We start from the raw sequence: 18,903 nt of genomic DNA, 5'->3' as shown, positions 1-18,903 counted from the left end.
CAGCCCATAGTTAGGCTGACATAGCTTTAACCTGCCGGGGGACTTCCTCTGATACGCTGAGCTCCTTTGCCTTCTCTCAATGCCGCCATCGGAAATTCAAGCATGTCTGTTAACTGCATTGCAATTTGCAAGCTTAGCTTAGCTCTGTGATAGCCATGTGGTACTGTCACTACCTGGGGCTCGCGATTACAGAGCCTGGGTCTGTTGAACTGCACAACGCTAATCCTGTTGCCTCTCGGGAGCGTTCCTGCTCCCTTGTTTCCTAGTTTTCCAGGATCTTGGCCGTAACCTTGACTGTGCCTGACCGTGGTGATAGCTGTGCTGATGCTGTGATCCTGCCTTTGGTTGTGCTCGTGCTGTGGATGTACTGATACTGTGCCCCTCGCTCGCCCTGAGCGTGGTCATGTCCTGGTTGCGCCGATGCTGTGATCTTGCCTTTGGACAACTCCCTATCAGCATGTGCATGAGACTGTTATCTTCACCCTCAACATCATCATAGAGTGCAATTAATAAATTAACACCTATCGTTATTGGAATATGACATGCATCTGTTTCTATTATTGCTGTGCCTCTCTCCCCCTCTCTCTTTCTCTTTCCTTTTTGCCATGATTGTATTTCATTTGTTATTTACGACATCTATTGCACATCTGTCCGTCCTGGAAGAGGGATCCCTCATCATCCTCTACCGCTCTTCCTGAGGTTTCTTCCCTTTTTTCCCCCCGTTAGAGGGGTTCTTTTTCGGGAGTTTTTCCTTGGGTGATGTGAGGGTCTGAGGGCAGAGGGATGTCGTACACTGTAAAGTCCTCTGAGAAAAACCATGTTTTGTGATAATGGGCTCTGGTAATAAAATTGACTTGACTTGACCTGACTTGAAAATTGTCAAATTTTGAACCGTCGTAAAAATGGCTGAAAACCACATATTATAGCTTGTACAGACGTGTTATAGTGTACAAAGTGGGAATGAAGGCCAAAAAAGTCCAAAAACTTAATAAGTTAGCATGTCCAAAAAATGGCCAAAAACGCCATAGTATAGTATGTCGAAAAATGTCAAATTTTGACCCGTTGTAAAAAATGCTGAAAACCACATATTATAGCTCGTAGAGACGCGTAATAGTGTACAAAGTGGGAATGAAGGCCAAAAAAGTCCAAAAACTATAGAATTTAGCTTGTCCGAAAAATGGCCAAAAACGCCATAGTATAGTATGTCGAAAAATGTCAAATTTTGACCCGTTGTAAAAATGGCTGAAAACCACATATTATAGCTCGTAGAGACGCGAAATAGTGTACAAAGTGGGAATGAAGGCCAAAAAAGTCCAAAAACTTCATAATTTAGCATGTCCAAAAAATGGCCAAAAACGCCATAGTATAGTATGTCGAAAAATGTCAAATTTTGACCCGTTGTAAAAATGGCTGAAAACCACATATTATAGCTCGAAGAGACGCAAAATAGTGTACAAAGTGGGAATCAAGGCCCAAAAAGTAAAAACCCTTCATAATTTAGCATGTCCAAAAAATGGCCAAAAACGCCATAGTATAGTATGTCGAAAAATGTCAAATTTTGACCCGTCGTAAAAATTGTTGAAATCCACATATTATAGCTCGTAGAGACGCGAAATAGTGTACAAAGTGGGAATGAAGGCCAAAAAAGTCCAAAAACTTCATATGTTAGCATGTCCAAAAAATGGCAAAAAAAACGCCATAGTATAGTATGTCGAAAAATGTCAAATTTTGGCCCGTCGTAAAAAATGCTGAAAACCACATATTATAGCTCGTAGAGACGCGAAATAGTGTACAAAGTGGGAATGAAGGCCAAAAAAGTCCAAAAACTATAGAATTTAACTTGTCCGAAAAATGGCCAAAAACGCCATAGTATAGTATGTCGAAAAATGTCAAATTTTGACCCGTTGTAAAAATGGCTGAAAACCACATATTATAGCTCGTAGAGACGCCAAATAGTGTACAAAGTGGGAATGAAGGCCAAAAAGTCCAAAAACTTCATATGTTAGCATGTCCAAAAAATGGCAAAAAACCGCCATAGTATAGTATGTCGAAAATGTCAAATTTTGGCCCGTCGTAAAAATGCTGAAAACCACATATTATAGCTCAGAGACGCGAAATAGTGTACAAAGTGGGAATAAAGGCCAAAAAAGTAAAAACACTGCATAATTTAGCATGTCCAAAAAATGGCCAAAAACGCCATAGTATAGTATGTCGAAAAATGTCAAATTTTGACCCGTCAGAAAATTGTTGAAATCCACATATTATAGCTCAGAGACGCGAAATAGTGTACAAAGTGGGAATGAAGGCCAAAAAAGTCCGAAAACTATATAATTTAGCTTGTCCGAAAAATGGCCAAAAACGCCATAGTATAGTATGTCGAAAAATGTCAAATTTTGACCCGTCAGAAAATGGCTGAAAACCACATGTTATAGCTTGTAGAGACGCCGCAATAGTGTGCAAAGTGGGAATGAAGGCCAAAAAAGTCCAAAAACTTCATATGTTAGCATGTCTTAAATTGGCAAAAAAACGCCATAGTATAGTATGTCGAAAAATGTCAAATTTTGACCCATCGTAAAAATGGCTGAAAACCACATATTATAGCTCAGAGAGACGCCAAATAGTGTACAAAGTGGGAATCAAGGCCAAAAAGTAAAAACACTTCATAATTTAGCATGTCCAAAAATGGCCAAAAACGCCATAGTATAGTATGTCGAAAAATGTCAAATTTTGACCCGTTGTAAAATGGCTGAAAACCACATATTATAGCTCAGAGAGACGCGAAATAGTGTACAAAGTGGGAATGAAGGCCAAAAAGTCCAAAAACTTCATAATTTAGCATGTCCAAAATGGCCAAAAACGCCATAGTATAGTATGTCGAAAAATGTCAAATTTTGACCCGTTGTAAAAATGGCTGAAAACCACATATTATAGCTCGTAGAGACGCAAAATAGTGTACAAAGTGGGAATCAAGGCCCAAAAAGTAAAAACCCTTCATAATTTAGCATGTCCAAAAAATGGCCAAAAACGCCATAGTATAGTATGTCGAAAAATGTCAAATTTTGACCCGTCAGAAAATTGTTGAAAACCACATATTATAGCTCGTAGAGACGCGAAATAGTGTACAAAGTGGGAATGAAGGCCAAAAAAGTCCAAAAACTTCATATGTTAGCATGTCCAAAAAATGGCAAAAAAAACGCCATAGTATAGTATGTCGAAAAATGTCAAATTTTGGCCCGTCGTAAAAAATGCTGAAAACCACATATTATAGCTCGTAGAGACGCGAAATAGTGTACAAAGTGGGAATGAAGGCCAAAAAGTAAAAACTATAGAATTTAGCATGTCCAAAAATGGCCAAAACGCCATAGTATAGTATGTCGAAAAATGTCAAATTTTGACCCGTTGTAAAATGGCTGAAAACCACATATTATAGCTCAGAGAGACGCGAAATAGTGTACAAAGTGGGAATGAAGGCCAAAAAGTCCAAAAACTGCATATGTTAGCATGTCCAAAAAATGGCAAAAAAAACGCCATAGTATAGTATGTCGAAAAATGTCAAATTTTGGCCCGTCGTAAAAAATGCTGAAAACCACATATTATAGCTCGTAGAGACGCGAAATAGTGTACAAAGTGGGAATTAAGGCCAAAAAAGTAAAAACACTTCATAATTTAGCATGTCCAAAAAATGGCCAAAAACGCCATAGTATAGTATGTCGAAAAATGTCAAATTTTGACCCGTCGTAAAAATTGTTGAAATCCACATATTATAGCTCGTAGAGACGCGAAATAGTGTACAAAGTGGGAATGAAGGCCAAAAAAGTCCGAAAACTATATAATTTAGCTTGTCCGAAAAATGGCCAAAAACGCCATAGTATAGTATGTCGAAAAATGTCAAATTTTGACCCGTCGTAAAAATGGCTGAAAACCACATGTTATAGCTTGTAGAGACGCGCAATAGTGTGCAAAGTGGGAATGAAGGCCAAAAAAGTCCAAAAACTTCATATGTTAGCATGTCTTAAATTGGCAAAAAAACGCCATAGTATAGTATGTCGAAAAATGTCAAATTTTGACCCATCGTAAAAATGGCTGAAAACCACATATTATAGCTCGTAGAGACGCGAAATAGTGTACAAAGTGGGAATCAAGGCCAAAAAGTAAAAAACTTCATAATTTAGCATGTCCAAAAATGGCCAAAAACGCCATAGTATAGTATGTCGAAAAATGTCAAATTTTGACCCGTTGTAAAAATGGCTGAAAACCACATATTATAGCTCGTAGAGACGTGAAATAGTGTACAAAGTGGGAATGAAGGCCAAAAAAGTCCAAAAACTTCATAATTTAGCATGTCCAAAAAATGGCCAAAAACGCCATAGTATAGTATGTCGAAAAATGTCAAATTTTGACCCGTTGTAAAAATGGCTGAAAACCACATATTATAGCTCGTAGAGACGCAAAATAGTGTACAAAGTGGGAATCAAGGCCCAAAAAGTAAAAACCCTTCATAATTTAGCATGTCCAAAAAAGGGCGAAAAAACGCCATAGTATAGTATGTCGAAAAATGTCAAATTTTGACCCGTCGTAAACATGGCTAAAAACTACATATTATAGCTCGTTAAGACTTGTAATAGTGTACAAAATGGGAATGAAGGCCAAAAAAGTACAAAAACTTTATAATCAAGCATGTCTAAAAAATGGCCAAAAACGCCATAGTATAGTATGTCGAAAAATGTCAAATTTTGACCCCTCGTAAACATGGCTAAAAACTATATATTATAGCTCGTTAAGACTTGTAATAGTGCACAAAATGGGAATGAAGGCCATAAAAGTACAAAAACTTCATATGTTAGCATGTCCAAAAAATGGCAAAAAAACGCCATAGTATAGTATGTCGAAAAATGTCAAATTTTGACCCGTCGTAAAAATGGCTGAAAACCACCTATTATAGCTCGTAGAGATGCGTTATATTATACAAAGTGGGAATGACGGTCAAAAAAGTCCAAAAATTTCATATGTTAGCATGTCCAAAACATGGCGAAAAAACGCCATAGTATAGTATGTCGAAAAATGTCAAATTTTGACCCGTCGTAAACATGGCTAAAAACTACATATTATAGCTCGTTAAGACTTGTAATAGTGTACAAAATGGGAATGAAGGCCAAAAAAGTACAAAAACTTCATATGTTAGCATGTCCAAAAAATGGCAAAAAAACGCCATAGTATAGTATGTCGAAAAATGACAAATTTTGGCCCGTCGTAAAAATGGCTGAAAACCACCTATTATAGCTCGTAGAGATGCGTTATATTGTACAAAGTGGGAATCAAGGCTAAAAAAGTCCAAAAACTTCATATGTTAGCATGTCCAAAAAAGGGCGAAAAAACGCCATAGTATAGTATGTCGAAAAATGTCAAATTTTGACCCGTCGTAAACATGGCTAAAAACTACATATTATAGCTCGTTAAGACTTGTAATAGTGTACAAAATGGGAATGAAGGCCAAAAAAGTACAAAAACTTCATAATTAAGCATGTCTAAAAAATGGCCAAAAACGCCATAGTATAGTATGTCGAAAAATGTCAAATTTGGACCTGTCGTAGAAATGGCTGAAAACCACCTATTATAGCTTGTAGAGATGCGTAATAGTGTACAAAGTGGGAATGAAGGTCAAAAAAGTCCAAAAACTTCATATGCTAGCATGTCCAAAAAATTGCCAAAAACGCCATAGTATAGTATGTCGAAAAATGTCAAATTTTGACCCGTCGTAAACATGGCTAAAAACTATATATTATAGCTCGTTAAGACTTGTAATAGTGCACAAAATGGGAATGAAGGCCATAAAAGTCCAAAAACTTGATATGTTAGCATGTCCAAAAAATGGCGAAAAAACGCCATAGTATAGTATGTCGAAAAATGTAAAATTCTGACCCCTCGTAAACATGGCTAAAAACTACATATTATAGCTCGTTAAGACTTGTAATAGTGTACAAAGTGGGAATGAAGGCCAAAAAAGTACAAAAACTTCATATGATAGCATGTCCAAAAAATGGCCAAAAATGCTATAGTATAGTATGTCGAAAAATGTCAAATTTTGACCCGTCGTAAAAATGGCTGAAAACCACCTATTATAGCTCGTAGAGATGCATTATATTGTACAAAGTGGGAATGAAGGTCAAAAAAGTCCAAAAACTTCATATGTTAGCATGTCCAAAAAATGGCCAAAAACGCCATAGTATAGTATGTCGAAAAATGTCAAATTTTGACCCGTCGTAAACATGGCTAAAAACTATATATTATAGCTCGTTAAGACTTGTAATAGTGCACAAAATGGTAATGAAGGCCATAAAAGTACAAAAACTTCATATGTTAGCATGTCCAAAAAATGGCAAAAAAACGCCATAGTATAGTATGTCGAAAAATGTCAAAGTTTGACCCGTCGTAAAAATGGCTGAAAACCACCTATTATAGCTCGTAGAGATGCATTATATTATACAAAGTGGGAATGACGGTCAAAAAAGTCCAAAAACTTCATATGTTAGCATGTCCAAAAAATGGCGAAAAAACGCCATAGTATAGTATGTCGAAAAATGTCAAATTCTGACCCCTCGTAAACATGGCTAAAAACTACATATTATAGCTCGTTAAGACTTGTAATAGTGTACAAAGTGGGAATGAAGGTCAAAAAAGTACAAAAACTTCATATGATAGCATGTCCAAAAAATGGCCAAAAATGCCATAGTATAGTATGTCGAAAAATGTCAAATTTTGACCCGTCGTAAAAATGGATGAAAACCACATATTATAGCTCGTAGAGACGCGCAATAGTGTACAAAGTGGGAATGAAGGCCAAAAAAGTCCAAAAACTTCATATGTTAGCATGTCCAAAAAACGGCCAAAAACGCCATAGTATAGTATGTCGAAAAATGTCAAATTTTGACCCGTCGTAAAAATGGCTGAAAACCACCTATTATAGCTCGTAGAGATGCGTAATAGTGTACAAAGTGGGAATGATGGTCAAAAAAGTCCAAAAACTTCATAATTTAGCATGTCCAAAAAATGGGCCAAAAACGCAATAGTATAGTATGTCGAAAAATGACAAATTTTGGCCCGTCGTAAAAATGGCTGAAAACCACCTATTATAGCTCGTAGAGATGCATTATATTGTACAAAGTGGGAATCAAGGCCAAAAAAGTCCAAAAACTTCATATGTTAGCATGTCCAAAAAATGGCCAAAAACGCCATAGTGTAGTATGTCGAAAAATGTTAAATTTTGGCCCGTCGTAAACATGGCTAAAAACTACATATTATAGCTCATTAAGACTTGTAATAGTGTACAAAATGGGAATGAAGGCCAAAAAAGTACAAAAACTTCATAAGTTAGCATGTCCAAAAAATGGCGAAAAAACGCCATAGTATAGTATGTCGAAAAATGTCAAATTTTGACCCGTCGTAAACATGGCTAAAAACTACATATTATAGCTCGTTAAGACTTGTAATAGTGTACAAAATGGGAATGAAGGCCAAAAAAGTACAAAAACTTCATAAGTTAGCATGTCCAAAAAATGGCCAAAAAACGCCATAGTATAGCATGTCGAAAAATGTCAAATTTTGACCAGACGTAAAAATGGCTGAAAACCACCGATTATAGCTCGTAGAGATGCGTAATAGTATACAAAGTGGGAATGAAGGTCAAAAAAGTCCAAAAACTTCATAATTTAGCATGTCCAAAAAATGGGCCAAAAACGCAATAGTATAGTATGTCGAAAAATGACAAATTTTGGCCCGTCGTAAAAATGGCTGAAAACCACCTATTATAGCTCGTAGAGATGCATTATATTGTACGAAGTGGGAATCAAGGCCAAAAAAGTACAAAAACTTCATATGTTAGCATGTCCAAAAAATGGCCAAAAGCGCCATAGTATAGTATGTCGAAAAATGTCAAATTTTGACCAGACGTAAAAATGGCTGAAAACCACCTATTATAGCTCGTAGAGATGCGTAATAGTATACAAAGTGGGAATGACGGTCAAAAAAGTCCAAAAACTTCATCATTTAGCATGTCCAAAAAATGGCCAAAAACGCCATAGTATAGTATGTCGAAAAATGACAAATTTTGGCCCGTCGTAAAAATGGCTGAAAACCACATATTATAGCTCGTAGAGACGAGTAATAGTGTACAAAGTGGGAATGACGGCCAAAAAAGTAAAAAAAACTTCATAATTTAGCATGTCCAAAAAATGGCCAAAAACGCCATAGTATAGTATGTCGAAAAATGTCAAATTTTGACCCGTCGTTAAAAAGGCTGAAAACCACCTACGATAGCTCGTAGAGATGCGTAATAGTATACAAAGTGGGAATGAAGGTCAAAAAAGTCCAAAAACTTCATATGTTAGCATGTCCAAAAAATGGCGAAAAAACGCCATAGTATAGTATGTCGAAAAATGACAAATTTTGGCCCGTTGTAAAGATGGCTGAAAACCACCGATTATAGCTCGTAGAGATGCTTAATAGTATACAAAGTGGGAATGAAGGTCAAAAAAGTCCAAAAACTTCATAATTTAGCATGTCCAAAAAATGGGCCAAAAACGCAATAGTATAGTATGTCGAAAAATATCAAATTTTGACCCGTCATAAAAATGGCTGAAAACCACCTATTATAGCTCGTAGAGATGCATTATATTGTACGAAGTGGGAATCAAGGCCAAAAAAGTACAAAAACTTCATATGTTAGCATGTCCAAAAAATGGCCAAAAGCGCCATAGTATAGTATGTCGAAAAATGTCAAATTTTGACCAGACGTAAAAATGGCTGAAAACCACCTATTATAGCTTGTAGAGATGCGTAATAGTATACAAAGTGGGAATGACGGTCAAAAAAGTCCAAAAACTTCATCATTTAGCATGTCCAAAAAATGGCCAAAAACGCCATAGTATAGTATGTCGAAAAATGACAAATTTTGGCCCGTCGTAAAAATGGCTGAAAACCACATATTATAGCTCGTAGAGACGCGAAATAGTGTACAAAGTGGGAATGACGGCCAAAAAAGTAAAAAAAACTTCATAATTTAGCATGTCCAAAAAATGTCCAAAAACGCCATAGTATAGTATGTCGAAAAATGTCAAATTTTGACCCGTCGTTAAAAAGGCTGAAAACCACCTACGATAGCTCGTAGAGATGCGTAATAGTATACAAAGTGGGAATGAAGGTCAAAAAAGTCCAAAAACTTCATATGTTAGCATGTCCAAAAAATGGCGAAAAAACGCCATAGTATAGTATGTCGAAAAATGACAAATTTTGGCCCGTTGTAAAGATGGCTGAAAACCACCGATTATAGCTCGTAGAGATGCTTAATAGTATACAAAGTGGGAATGACGGTCAAAAAAGTCCAAAAACTTTATATGTTAGCATGTCCAAAAAATGGCGAAAAAACGCCATAGTATAGTATTTCGGAAACATATCAAATTTTGACCCGTCATAAAAATGGCTGAAAACCATCTATGATAGCTCGTAGAGATGCGTAATAGTATACAAAGTGGGAATGACGGTCAAAAAAGTCCAAAAACTTCATCATTTAGCATGTCCAAAAAATGGCCAAAAAACGCCATAGTATAGTATGTCGAAAAATGTCAAATTTTGACCCGTCGTAAAAATGGCTAAAAACCACATATTATAGCTCGTAGAGATGCGTAATAGTATACAAAGTGGGAATGAAGGTCAAAAAAGTCCAAAAACTTCATATGTTAGCATGTCCAAAAAATGGCAAAAAAACGTCCTAGTATAGTATGTCGAAAAATGTAAAATTCTGACCCCTCGTAAACATGGCTAAAAACTACATATTATAGCTCGTTAAGACTTGTAATAGTGTACAAAGTGGGAATGAAGGCCAAAAAAGTACAAAAACTTCATATGATAGCATGTCCAAAAAATGGGCCAAAAACGCAATAGTATAGTATGTCGAAAAATGACAAATTTTGGCCCGTCGTAAAAATGGCTGAAAACCACATATTATAGCTCGTAGAGATGCATTATATTGTACAAAGTGGGAATCAAGGCCAAAAAAGTCCAAAAACTTCTTATGATAGTATGTCCAAAAAATGGCGAAAAAACGCCATAGTATAGTATGTCGAAAAATGTCAAATTTTGGCCCGTAGTAAAACATGCTGAAAACCACCTCTTATAGCTCGTTAAGACTTGTAATAGTGTACAAAATGGGAATGAAGTCCAAGAAAGTCCAAAAACTTCATAAGTTAGCATGTCCAAAAAATGGCGAAAAAACGCCATAGTATCGTATGTCGAAAAATGTCAAATTTTGGCCCGTAGTAAAAATGGCTGAAAACCACCTATTATAGCTCGTAGAGATGCGTTATATTGTACAAAGAATCAAGGCCAAAAAAGTCCAAAAACTTCATATGTTAGCATGTCCAAAAAATGGCGAAAAAATGCCATAGTATAGTATGTCGAAAAATGTCAAATTTTGAACTGTCGTAAAAATGGCAGGAAATGAGTCATCACTGTGAAAAAGTCGAAAGAGGAAAGCTGACAGTGAAAATATGGCATTCATTGAAGAATGCGTTCATCCCTCCTGGTTTCATGAATGTAAAGCCGGTGTGTCAGATCTGCAGTGCCGTTGTCGCTACGTGCAAAGAATATAATATTAGATGGCGAGTCAGTGGATGGTATTATTACCTCTGTGAAACAGGTGTCCCTCTCTGCGAGCTCCGGTATTCGCCGCACAGATGCAGTTTCGAATGCCTTGCATGGAGTTCTTATCAGTGTCTCAGTCAGACCGGTTACTGTTCCTAGCTCCTCATAACTCAGGGTAATCTATTTAGTCTGTATTTCTACAGTAACAAGCTATTCGTCAGATAGTTGCATCACTGCGTCATTTACGTCAGATTCTGCTTTTGTTGCGCTGATTTCGGTGTCCGTGTTTTTCATGAAATGAAACTAAATGACCTTTGTTTCTGTTCACATGTGTGGCGCCGTGGCCCACAGTCACAAAAGTTAAATAACGTTTGAATGATTTACTAAAAAATTCACTGCTATTTTTCTTTAATACCACATCACATGTCACTATTTCAGCACCAGGCACTGTCCACTGCCGTGCAGCCCGCCGTGTCTGTCTCTGTCATTCACTCTCAACAGGGATAAAAGTATAAAAGTACATTCTTCACACGGAGGGAGATTCTCTACTTGGACATTACAGTATATGTGCAGGTTTTTAATGCACCTTTAGCTTTTCATGCTGCTTTTTATTGGGGTTTTTTTTCCTACAAGCACTTTTAACTTCCTTTTATATTAAAAAAAAGGAATAAGCACTTTCGAACTTTATAACTGCTGTCTGTGTATGTGTTTGTGTATTATGTGTGACCATTGGGCTCAGTATTTCTCCTCCATGTGTAATCGCTGCATATGTGGAAGTGAAATAAACTGATTCTGATACTGATGTTTTTGACGTCTCTACACGCTATAATGTGATGTTTTCAGCCTCTTTTTTCGACATACAGTAGTATGACGTTTTGGGGTCATTTTTGAAAACATACTATACCATGTTGGTTTTTTTCTAGATTTTGGACATACTATCCTCTGATGTTCTGTCATACTAACTTTGACATTTTTGTGTCATTTTTGAAGAAATACTGTACTATGATGTTTTTGTCACCTTATTGACGTGGCAGTATATCGTCGAGTGGTCTTATGGAATAAAAATGTTCATTTACTGGACTCTTCTGTGTCACTGTCCGTGTGCACAAAGAGACTTCGAAAAGCTTTGCTGTAAAAATATCCTGCTTCATTCAAGAACGACCCCTCTTTGATTCAATGTTCACAATTATTATGCATATTTTATTTGTTAACCCTTTACTTTTGACTGTTTATGTTCATTTTTAAATTCTTTTTTTTTTTTAAATAAGCCAGTATAGGTTTCTACCAAACTCTCACATGTACTATTTATATGTTTTATCCTCACTGTTGCTCTCTGTTATGTGAAACTAATAAACATAGACAACACGTTATGTCCTTTTATGACATACTTTGGTATGTTGGTTTTTTTTCACATTTTTGATGACACACGATACTATGACATTTTTGTGAAAATTGAGGACACAGTATACTATCAATTTTTTTTCACATATCTGATGACACAATATACTCATTTTTGTGTCATTTTTGACTACATAACATAACGATTATTGACAATATCTTATACTCTGACACTTCTGTGACATACTTTACAACATAGTATATGTTGACGCTTTTGCCACATTTTTTAAAACATACTACAGCATGATGTTTTTTTCGACATACTACACCACAATGTTTTTGTGACATTTTTAATGACTATAATACTATAAATTGTTTTTTTTTTTCACATTTGTGAGGAAATACCATTCTATGAAGTTTTTCTTGGCATTTTTGACGACATGCAACATTTTTTAAGTCATAGTATACTAAACTAAATTTCTCGTCACAGTTTTGAGGACATATGATTATGACCTTTTTTCATAATTTAGATGATATACTTTACTACATCGTTTTTGTTACATTTTTGGCAATATAAAATACTATGCCATTTGTTGTAGGAAGCATTATCATCCTTGTCCAATGAGTCTACCCACCTTTGGCTGTCCATCCAGCAGCCCGTTGAGCTTGGCGAGGGATCGTAGCGATAAGGCATGCGGCAGCGAAGCCTCGGGGTCTTTCCCCAGCCTCCTCGCCCGCTGAGCGGCACTGCGGCTGCAGTAACACGACACCAGGAAACCTGACAAGATGGCGCCCAAAAAGAAGGCCACCAGCACGCAGGCGATCAGCAGGGTGTAGTGGACGTTAGCACTGGCGCGCTGGTCCATCTCTGGAAGACGACGGACACCTTGAAAACACAGGAGAAGCACAAAAAATGGTTATTACGTCTTTTTCGCTATTGTCCAAGAAAAGGAATCATGTGGATTTAAGTATCAATTAAAGCTGCGAGCAGCGATGAACGGTCCTAGCGCCTCCACGCACATCGAGGGTGCTGACTGGACGCCGACTGATGTGGTTGTTCATTTCTGTGAAAGTTGGATAATGCACGCAGAGAGTTTGGACCCTGAAGTGAGATATTTTTACATGGTGTAGTACTTCCTGTGGCTGCTAGGAGGCGCTGGAGGGCACATAAATTCAAAAAATTTCAAAAATGCCCTGAAGATGCATATTCGATTCAAAACGGTGACTTCCTGTTTGGTCCAAGAGACTTTTTTTTGTTCGTCATGTGCCTTCAGATTTTTGTTAAAGTAGGTGAAACTTGCTGAGTCACACAAATTTTATAATTGGCCTTTTTTTTATATTTGCATCTGAGGCTATTAAAATGTCAAAATTTTCACCAGATCCCATATGAGTAAAGTTTTATGTGCTTTTGGGGCATTTTTATCCCTCAAAAAGAATCAGAAGAATCTGAATCAGTTACATCAGTTAATCAGTTACACGGAGAGCAAAGATGAGATAAACTTAAATAAATGTAACGGTTTGGAAATTTACACAAGGTATTTATAATCAGTGCAAAGGGTAAAAGGCAAATCATCAGCCTAAAAAAAGCATAATAATAATAATAATTCCTTGAATTTTAATTAACGTGACTAAAATATTTCCAACAATGCTACAAACAACAGGTGAAATCAAATGACGGAGGCGGAGGAGTCTGCGGAGACAACTTTTACCGACAGGAAGTAGACGATTTCTACGAGGAAGCGAGAAGGAGGAAACCTGACGGAGGAGAGGTGAGAGCAAGGTGAGGGGGAGGAGGGGGAAAGAGACAGCGACGAGGATTGAAGTTAATGAGAAGGAGGTGGCTCACAGGTGAGAGAACAGGATGACAGGGGAGGTGAAGAAGCTGAGATGTGAGAATAAAGAGAGGAGGAGGAGGAGGAGAAGAAAGGAGGAGGAAGAGACTCTGATTGCATTTGAGAGAAAGAGGGAGCGATGCGGGAGGAGGGGAGGAGGATGACAAAAGGATGGAGGGATGAGAACAGGAGAAAAAGGAGGAGGGAAAGAAATGAGGACAGGAGAAAGGATGGAGTGATGGAGGAGAGAAGAGATGAAAGAGCTTATTGTTTGGCGGCGTTCACCTCGTCAAGTCCAGATACGACATCAAAGCCGCTCAGATACAATGAGTCATCAGTCTGTCCGACACACGCACGCACGCATGCACGCACGCATGCACGCACGCACACACTCGTACACACACACGTACACACACACACACGTACACACACACGTACACACACACACACACACACGCACACACACACACAGTAATCATCTCGTGCTGCGTTCAGGTTTTATTAAAGAATCGCGTCAAACTGTTACCAGACGTTTCATTTTCTTCACGTCCTTCTGGATCGGAACCGTTTGTGTCGCCAAACAAAGAGTGAAAAATTTTGACAAGCGAAAAAAATAAAAATGAAGTAGATTCGTAGAGTAAAGGTAGCTTTGAAAATTCAGTCGCTCAGTGTCGGCGGCGTGCAGTCGCTCCGTGTCGGCGGCGTGCAGTCGCTCCGTGTCGGCGGCGTGCAGTTGCTCCGTGTCATTAGCCACTTTAATAGATAAAAGCTGCTAACAGTGAGAGAGCGGCTGTGAATACACAGGAAAATCCGCTGAGAGGAGGAGACAGCTGTGAGTGATTAAGTAAAACTTATGTGAGTTTTCAGTCACAGATAGATAAGAGCAGCCGAAGTCAGGAACAAGTTAGAAGATTAGCTGAGGATCGCTCGTAGGAGCAGCTCAGAGACGCTACCAGAGACACAGACAAGATACACCGGAAGTGATGTAACACGCTTACCCGCAGTACGTCAGCACGTCAGCACTCACTGCTGCACACGGCTGTATGTTCAGTACGTTAATAATTGGCACTCCTTTTGGGGTAAACCTGGTCTTATCCGGAGGGATCCCACTTTGGATGGAGCCGCTCTCCTCTCTAAGAATCTGGCTGATTTTATTAGAGGCCCAAAGCCATGACAAACCAGAGCTGGGACCAGGTTTCAGAGTCGCAGTCTTACACGCTTCTCTGAGTTTCCTCTAGCACAGTCACACACCCATAATGTAAATGTTATAAAAACAGTGTCTGTCCCCCGACCACTTCATTTGTTTAATACTAAAATAAACAAAAGGGGAGTTGTACATGAAAATCTCATAAAAATTAACTCATCTCCTGTCATACAGCATCATAACAGGAGAATTAAATGCGGACTCTTGAACGTTAGATCCTTATCAACCAAGGCTCATTTAGTCACTGATTTAATATTGGATAACCATATTGATTTATTCTGCCTCACTGAGACCTGGCTTTGTCCTGAAGAGTACGTTAGCCTGAATGAATCCACTCCTCCTGGTCATATAAATAGTCACGTTGAAGGGGACACTGGCCGAGGAGGGGGAGTCGCTGCTATTTTTGATTCAAGCTTAGCAATTCACACTAAGGCTAAGCTAAACTATAATTCATTTGAAAGCCTTTTTCTTAGTCTTTCTCACTCATCCTGGAAAACTTTACAGCCAATTCTGTTTGTCATAGTGTGCCGCGCCCCCGGCCCATACTCTGAATTTCTACCTGAGTTCTCTGAGCTTATATCAAGTTTAGTGCTCAAATCAGACAAAATTATTATCGTAGGGGATTTTAACATTCACATGGATGTTAATAGTGATAGCCTTAGTTCTGCTTTCTCCACACTGTTGGATTCAATAGGCTTCAGTCAGTGTGTACATAAACCCACCCACCGCTACAACCACACCCTCGATCTAGTCCTTGCATACGGCATTGATATTGTACATTTATTAGTCTTTCCTGAGATTCCTGCTCTGTCAGACCATTATTTGATAACTTATAATTTTTATTACTTGACTACAAGCCTCTCAGTAAGAGTTACTCTTCTAGATGTCTATCTGATTCAACAGTGGCTAAATTTAAGAAACTAATTCCCTCTGCTTTGACATCATTACCATGTCTTACAACTACTGAGCACACTACTACTAACTTAAGTCATTCCCAAATTGACTGTCTCATCGATAATGCTACTGGCTCACTGCGATCAGCTCTCGACACTGTTGCACCCTTCAAGAAGAAAATAATGAAACAAAGAAAATTAGCCCCATGGTTTAACCTCCAGATTCGCAAATTGAAACAAACATCGCGAAAATTTGAAAGACATTGGCGTTCGACCAAACTGGAAGAGTCCCGTTTAGTCTGGCTGGACAGTCTTAAAGTGTATAAGAAGGCCCTCCGCCATGCCAGGGCAAACTATTATTCATCACTAATTGAGGAAAACAAAAACAATCCCAGGTTTCTTTTCAACACTGTAGCCAGGTTGACTCAGAGTCACAGCTCTATAGAGCCCTGTATTCCTTCGGCCCTAAGCAGTGACGACTTTATGAATTTCTTTAATAATAAAATCATAACTATTCGAGATAAAGTCCATCACCTCTTGCCCTCAACTGACCTGACCCCGAACTCAGATAGCCTGAATATGGCAGCAAGGCCCGAAATTTATCTAGACCATTTCTCCCCCATTGACCTTCATCAACTCTATACTTTGGTTTCTGCATCTAAGCCATCAACATGCCTGCTAGACCCCATCCCAACTAAGCTCCTTAAGGAAGTTTTACCTTTATTAGACAACTTTTTATTAGATGTAATCAACGCGTCTTTATTGACAGGTTATGTACCTCAGTCTTTTAAAGTAGCTGTCATTAAACCTCTTCTAAAGAAGCCCACTCTCGATCCTGAGATTTTAGCTAACTATAGACCGATATCTAATCTCCCCTTTATTTCTAAAATCCTTGAGAGAGTGGTTGCTCATCAGCTCTGTGACTTTCTCCGAGACAACAGTTTATTCGAGGACTTTCAGTCAGGCTTTAGAGTTCATCATAGCACAGAGACGGCACTAGTAAAAATTAATAACGACTTATTTATCGCTTCTGACACGGGTCTGGTCTCTGTTTTAATCCTATTAGATCTCAGTGCTGCATTTGACACCATTGACCATCAAATCTTACTGCACAGACTTGAAACCTCAATTGGCCTTAAAGGAACGTCACTAGCCTGCTTTAAGTCATACTCATCAGATCGTTCCCAATTTGTTCACGTCAATGATCAACCCTCCGCACATACAAAGGTCTGCTTTGGAGTGCCACAAGGTTCGGTGCTTGGACCAATCCTTTTCACTTTATATATGCTTCCTCTAGGCAACATAATTAGAAAACATTCCTTAAATTTCCATTGTTATGCTGATGATACGCAATTATATCTATCTATGAAACCAGATGAAACTGATCAGCTATCTAGACTTCAAACATGTCTTAAGGATGTAAAAGCCTGGATGAGCCGTAATTTCCTGATGTTGAATTCAGACAAAACTGAAGTTATTGTTCTTGGCCCAAAAAACCTCAGAAGCTCCTTTTCCAACAATTTAATTTCTCTAGATGGCATTACCTTGGCCTCTAGCACAACTGTAAGGAACCTCGGAGTTTTATTTGACCAGGATTTATCCTTTGCCTCCCATATAAAACAAACTTCAAGGACGGCTTTCTTTCACTCATGTAACATCGCAAAAATTAGACATATCCTATCCCAAACAGATGCTGAAAAATTAGTACATGCATTTGTCACCTCTAGGCTGGATTACTGTAATTCCCTATTATTTGGTTGCCCCAACAAATCTCTTAGGTCTCTCCAACTGGGGCAGAACGCTGATGCTCGTGTTTTAACGGTAAGCAAGAAAAGGGATCATATTTCTCCTGTTTTAGCTTCTCTGCACTGGCTCCCTGTGAAATCCACGATTGAATTTTAAATCCTCCTCCTTACTTACAAAGCTCTAAATGGTCAGGCTCCGTCCTATCTGTCACAGCTCATAGTTCCTTACCAACCCTCAAGATCACTGCGCTCTGAAAACGCAGGGTTACTTGTGGTTCCCAAAATTTCCAAAAGTAGGTTAGGAACCAGAGCCTTCAGCTACCACGCTCCTCTCCTATGAACCATCTTCCATTTTCGGTCAGGGAGGCAGACACCGTTTCAACTTTTAAGGGTAGACTTAAGACTTTCCTCTTTGATAAAGCTTATAATTAGGGCTGGCTCAGGCTGCCTGGTCCAGCCCATAGTTAGGCTGACATAGGTTTAACCTGCCGGGGGACTTCCTCTGATACGCTGAGCTCCTTTCCTTCTCTCAATGCTGCCATCAGAAATCATGCATGTCTGTTAACTGCATTGCCATGTGCAAGCTTAGCTTAGCTCTGTGATAGCCATGTGGTACTCTCACTGCCTGGGGCTCGCGATTACAGAGCCTGGGTCTGTTGAACTGCACAACGCTAATCCTGTTTCCTCTCGGAAGCGTTCCTGCTCCCTTGTTTCCTAGTTTTCCAGGATCTTGGCCGTAACCTTGACTGTGCCTGACCGTGGTGATAGCTGTGCTGATGCTGTGATCCTGCCTTTGGTTGTGCTCGTGCTGTGGCTGTACTGATTCTGTGCCCCCCGCTCGCCCTGAGCGTGGTCACGTCCTGGTTGCGCCGATGCTGTGATCTTGCCTTTGGACAACTCCATATCAACATATGCATGAGACTGTTATCATCTCTCTCAACATCATCATAGAGAGCAATTACTAATTCCACACCTGCCATTATTGTAATATGACATGCATCTGTTTCTATTATTGCTTCTATTATTGTATTGTGCTGAAAAAATATGAAATACTCCTTTAAACCCTTTAAAACCTGGATCACCGTCACTTTTTTGTGCTAACCTTTGAAATACGAACATATTCAAATGATTTCTGTCAAAAACAAAGCGGGGAATAAGTGATCTGCATCTCTGCATGAAACGTCTCTAAAATTGCTCAAAGTGAAATCATTTTCAAAAGCTGAAGGGATTTTTGAAAAACAAAGGTAGTTGTCAAG

General features: G+C 38.6%; 1 protein-coding gene across 2 annotated transcripts in view; it reads right to left on the bottom strand.

Annotated features, from left to right (window-relative positions):
- Window positions 1-18,903, bottom strand: part of LOC121965516 (semaphorin-6D-like) — a 218,225-nt gene that overhangs the window by 55,088 nt on the left and 144,234 nt on the right. For both annotated transcript variants that reach the window (XM_088090593.1, XM_088090594.1), the window contains one exon: window positions 12,609-12,859. In XM_088090593.1, the coding sequence (XP_087946719.1) occupies window positions 12,609-12,859 (251 nt within the window). The remainder of the gene's footprint in view (window positions 1-12,608; window positions 12,860-18,903) is intronic.

The sequence above is a fragment of the Plectropomus leopardus genome, chromosome 17, assembly GCF_026936395.1.
Source record: "Plectropomus leopardus strain MGB_pleo_1.0 chromosome 17, ASM2693639v1, whole genome shotgun sequence".
Taxonomy (NCBI): Eukaryota; Metazoa; Chordata; class Actinopteri; order Perciformes; family Serranidae; genus Plectropomus; species Plectropomus leopardus.
Note: the sequence above shows the minus strand (reverse complement) of the source record. Positions and strands in the feature narration are given on the sequence as shown.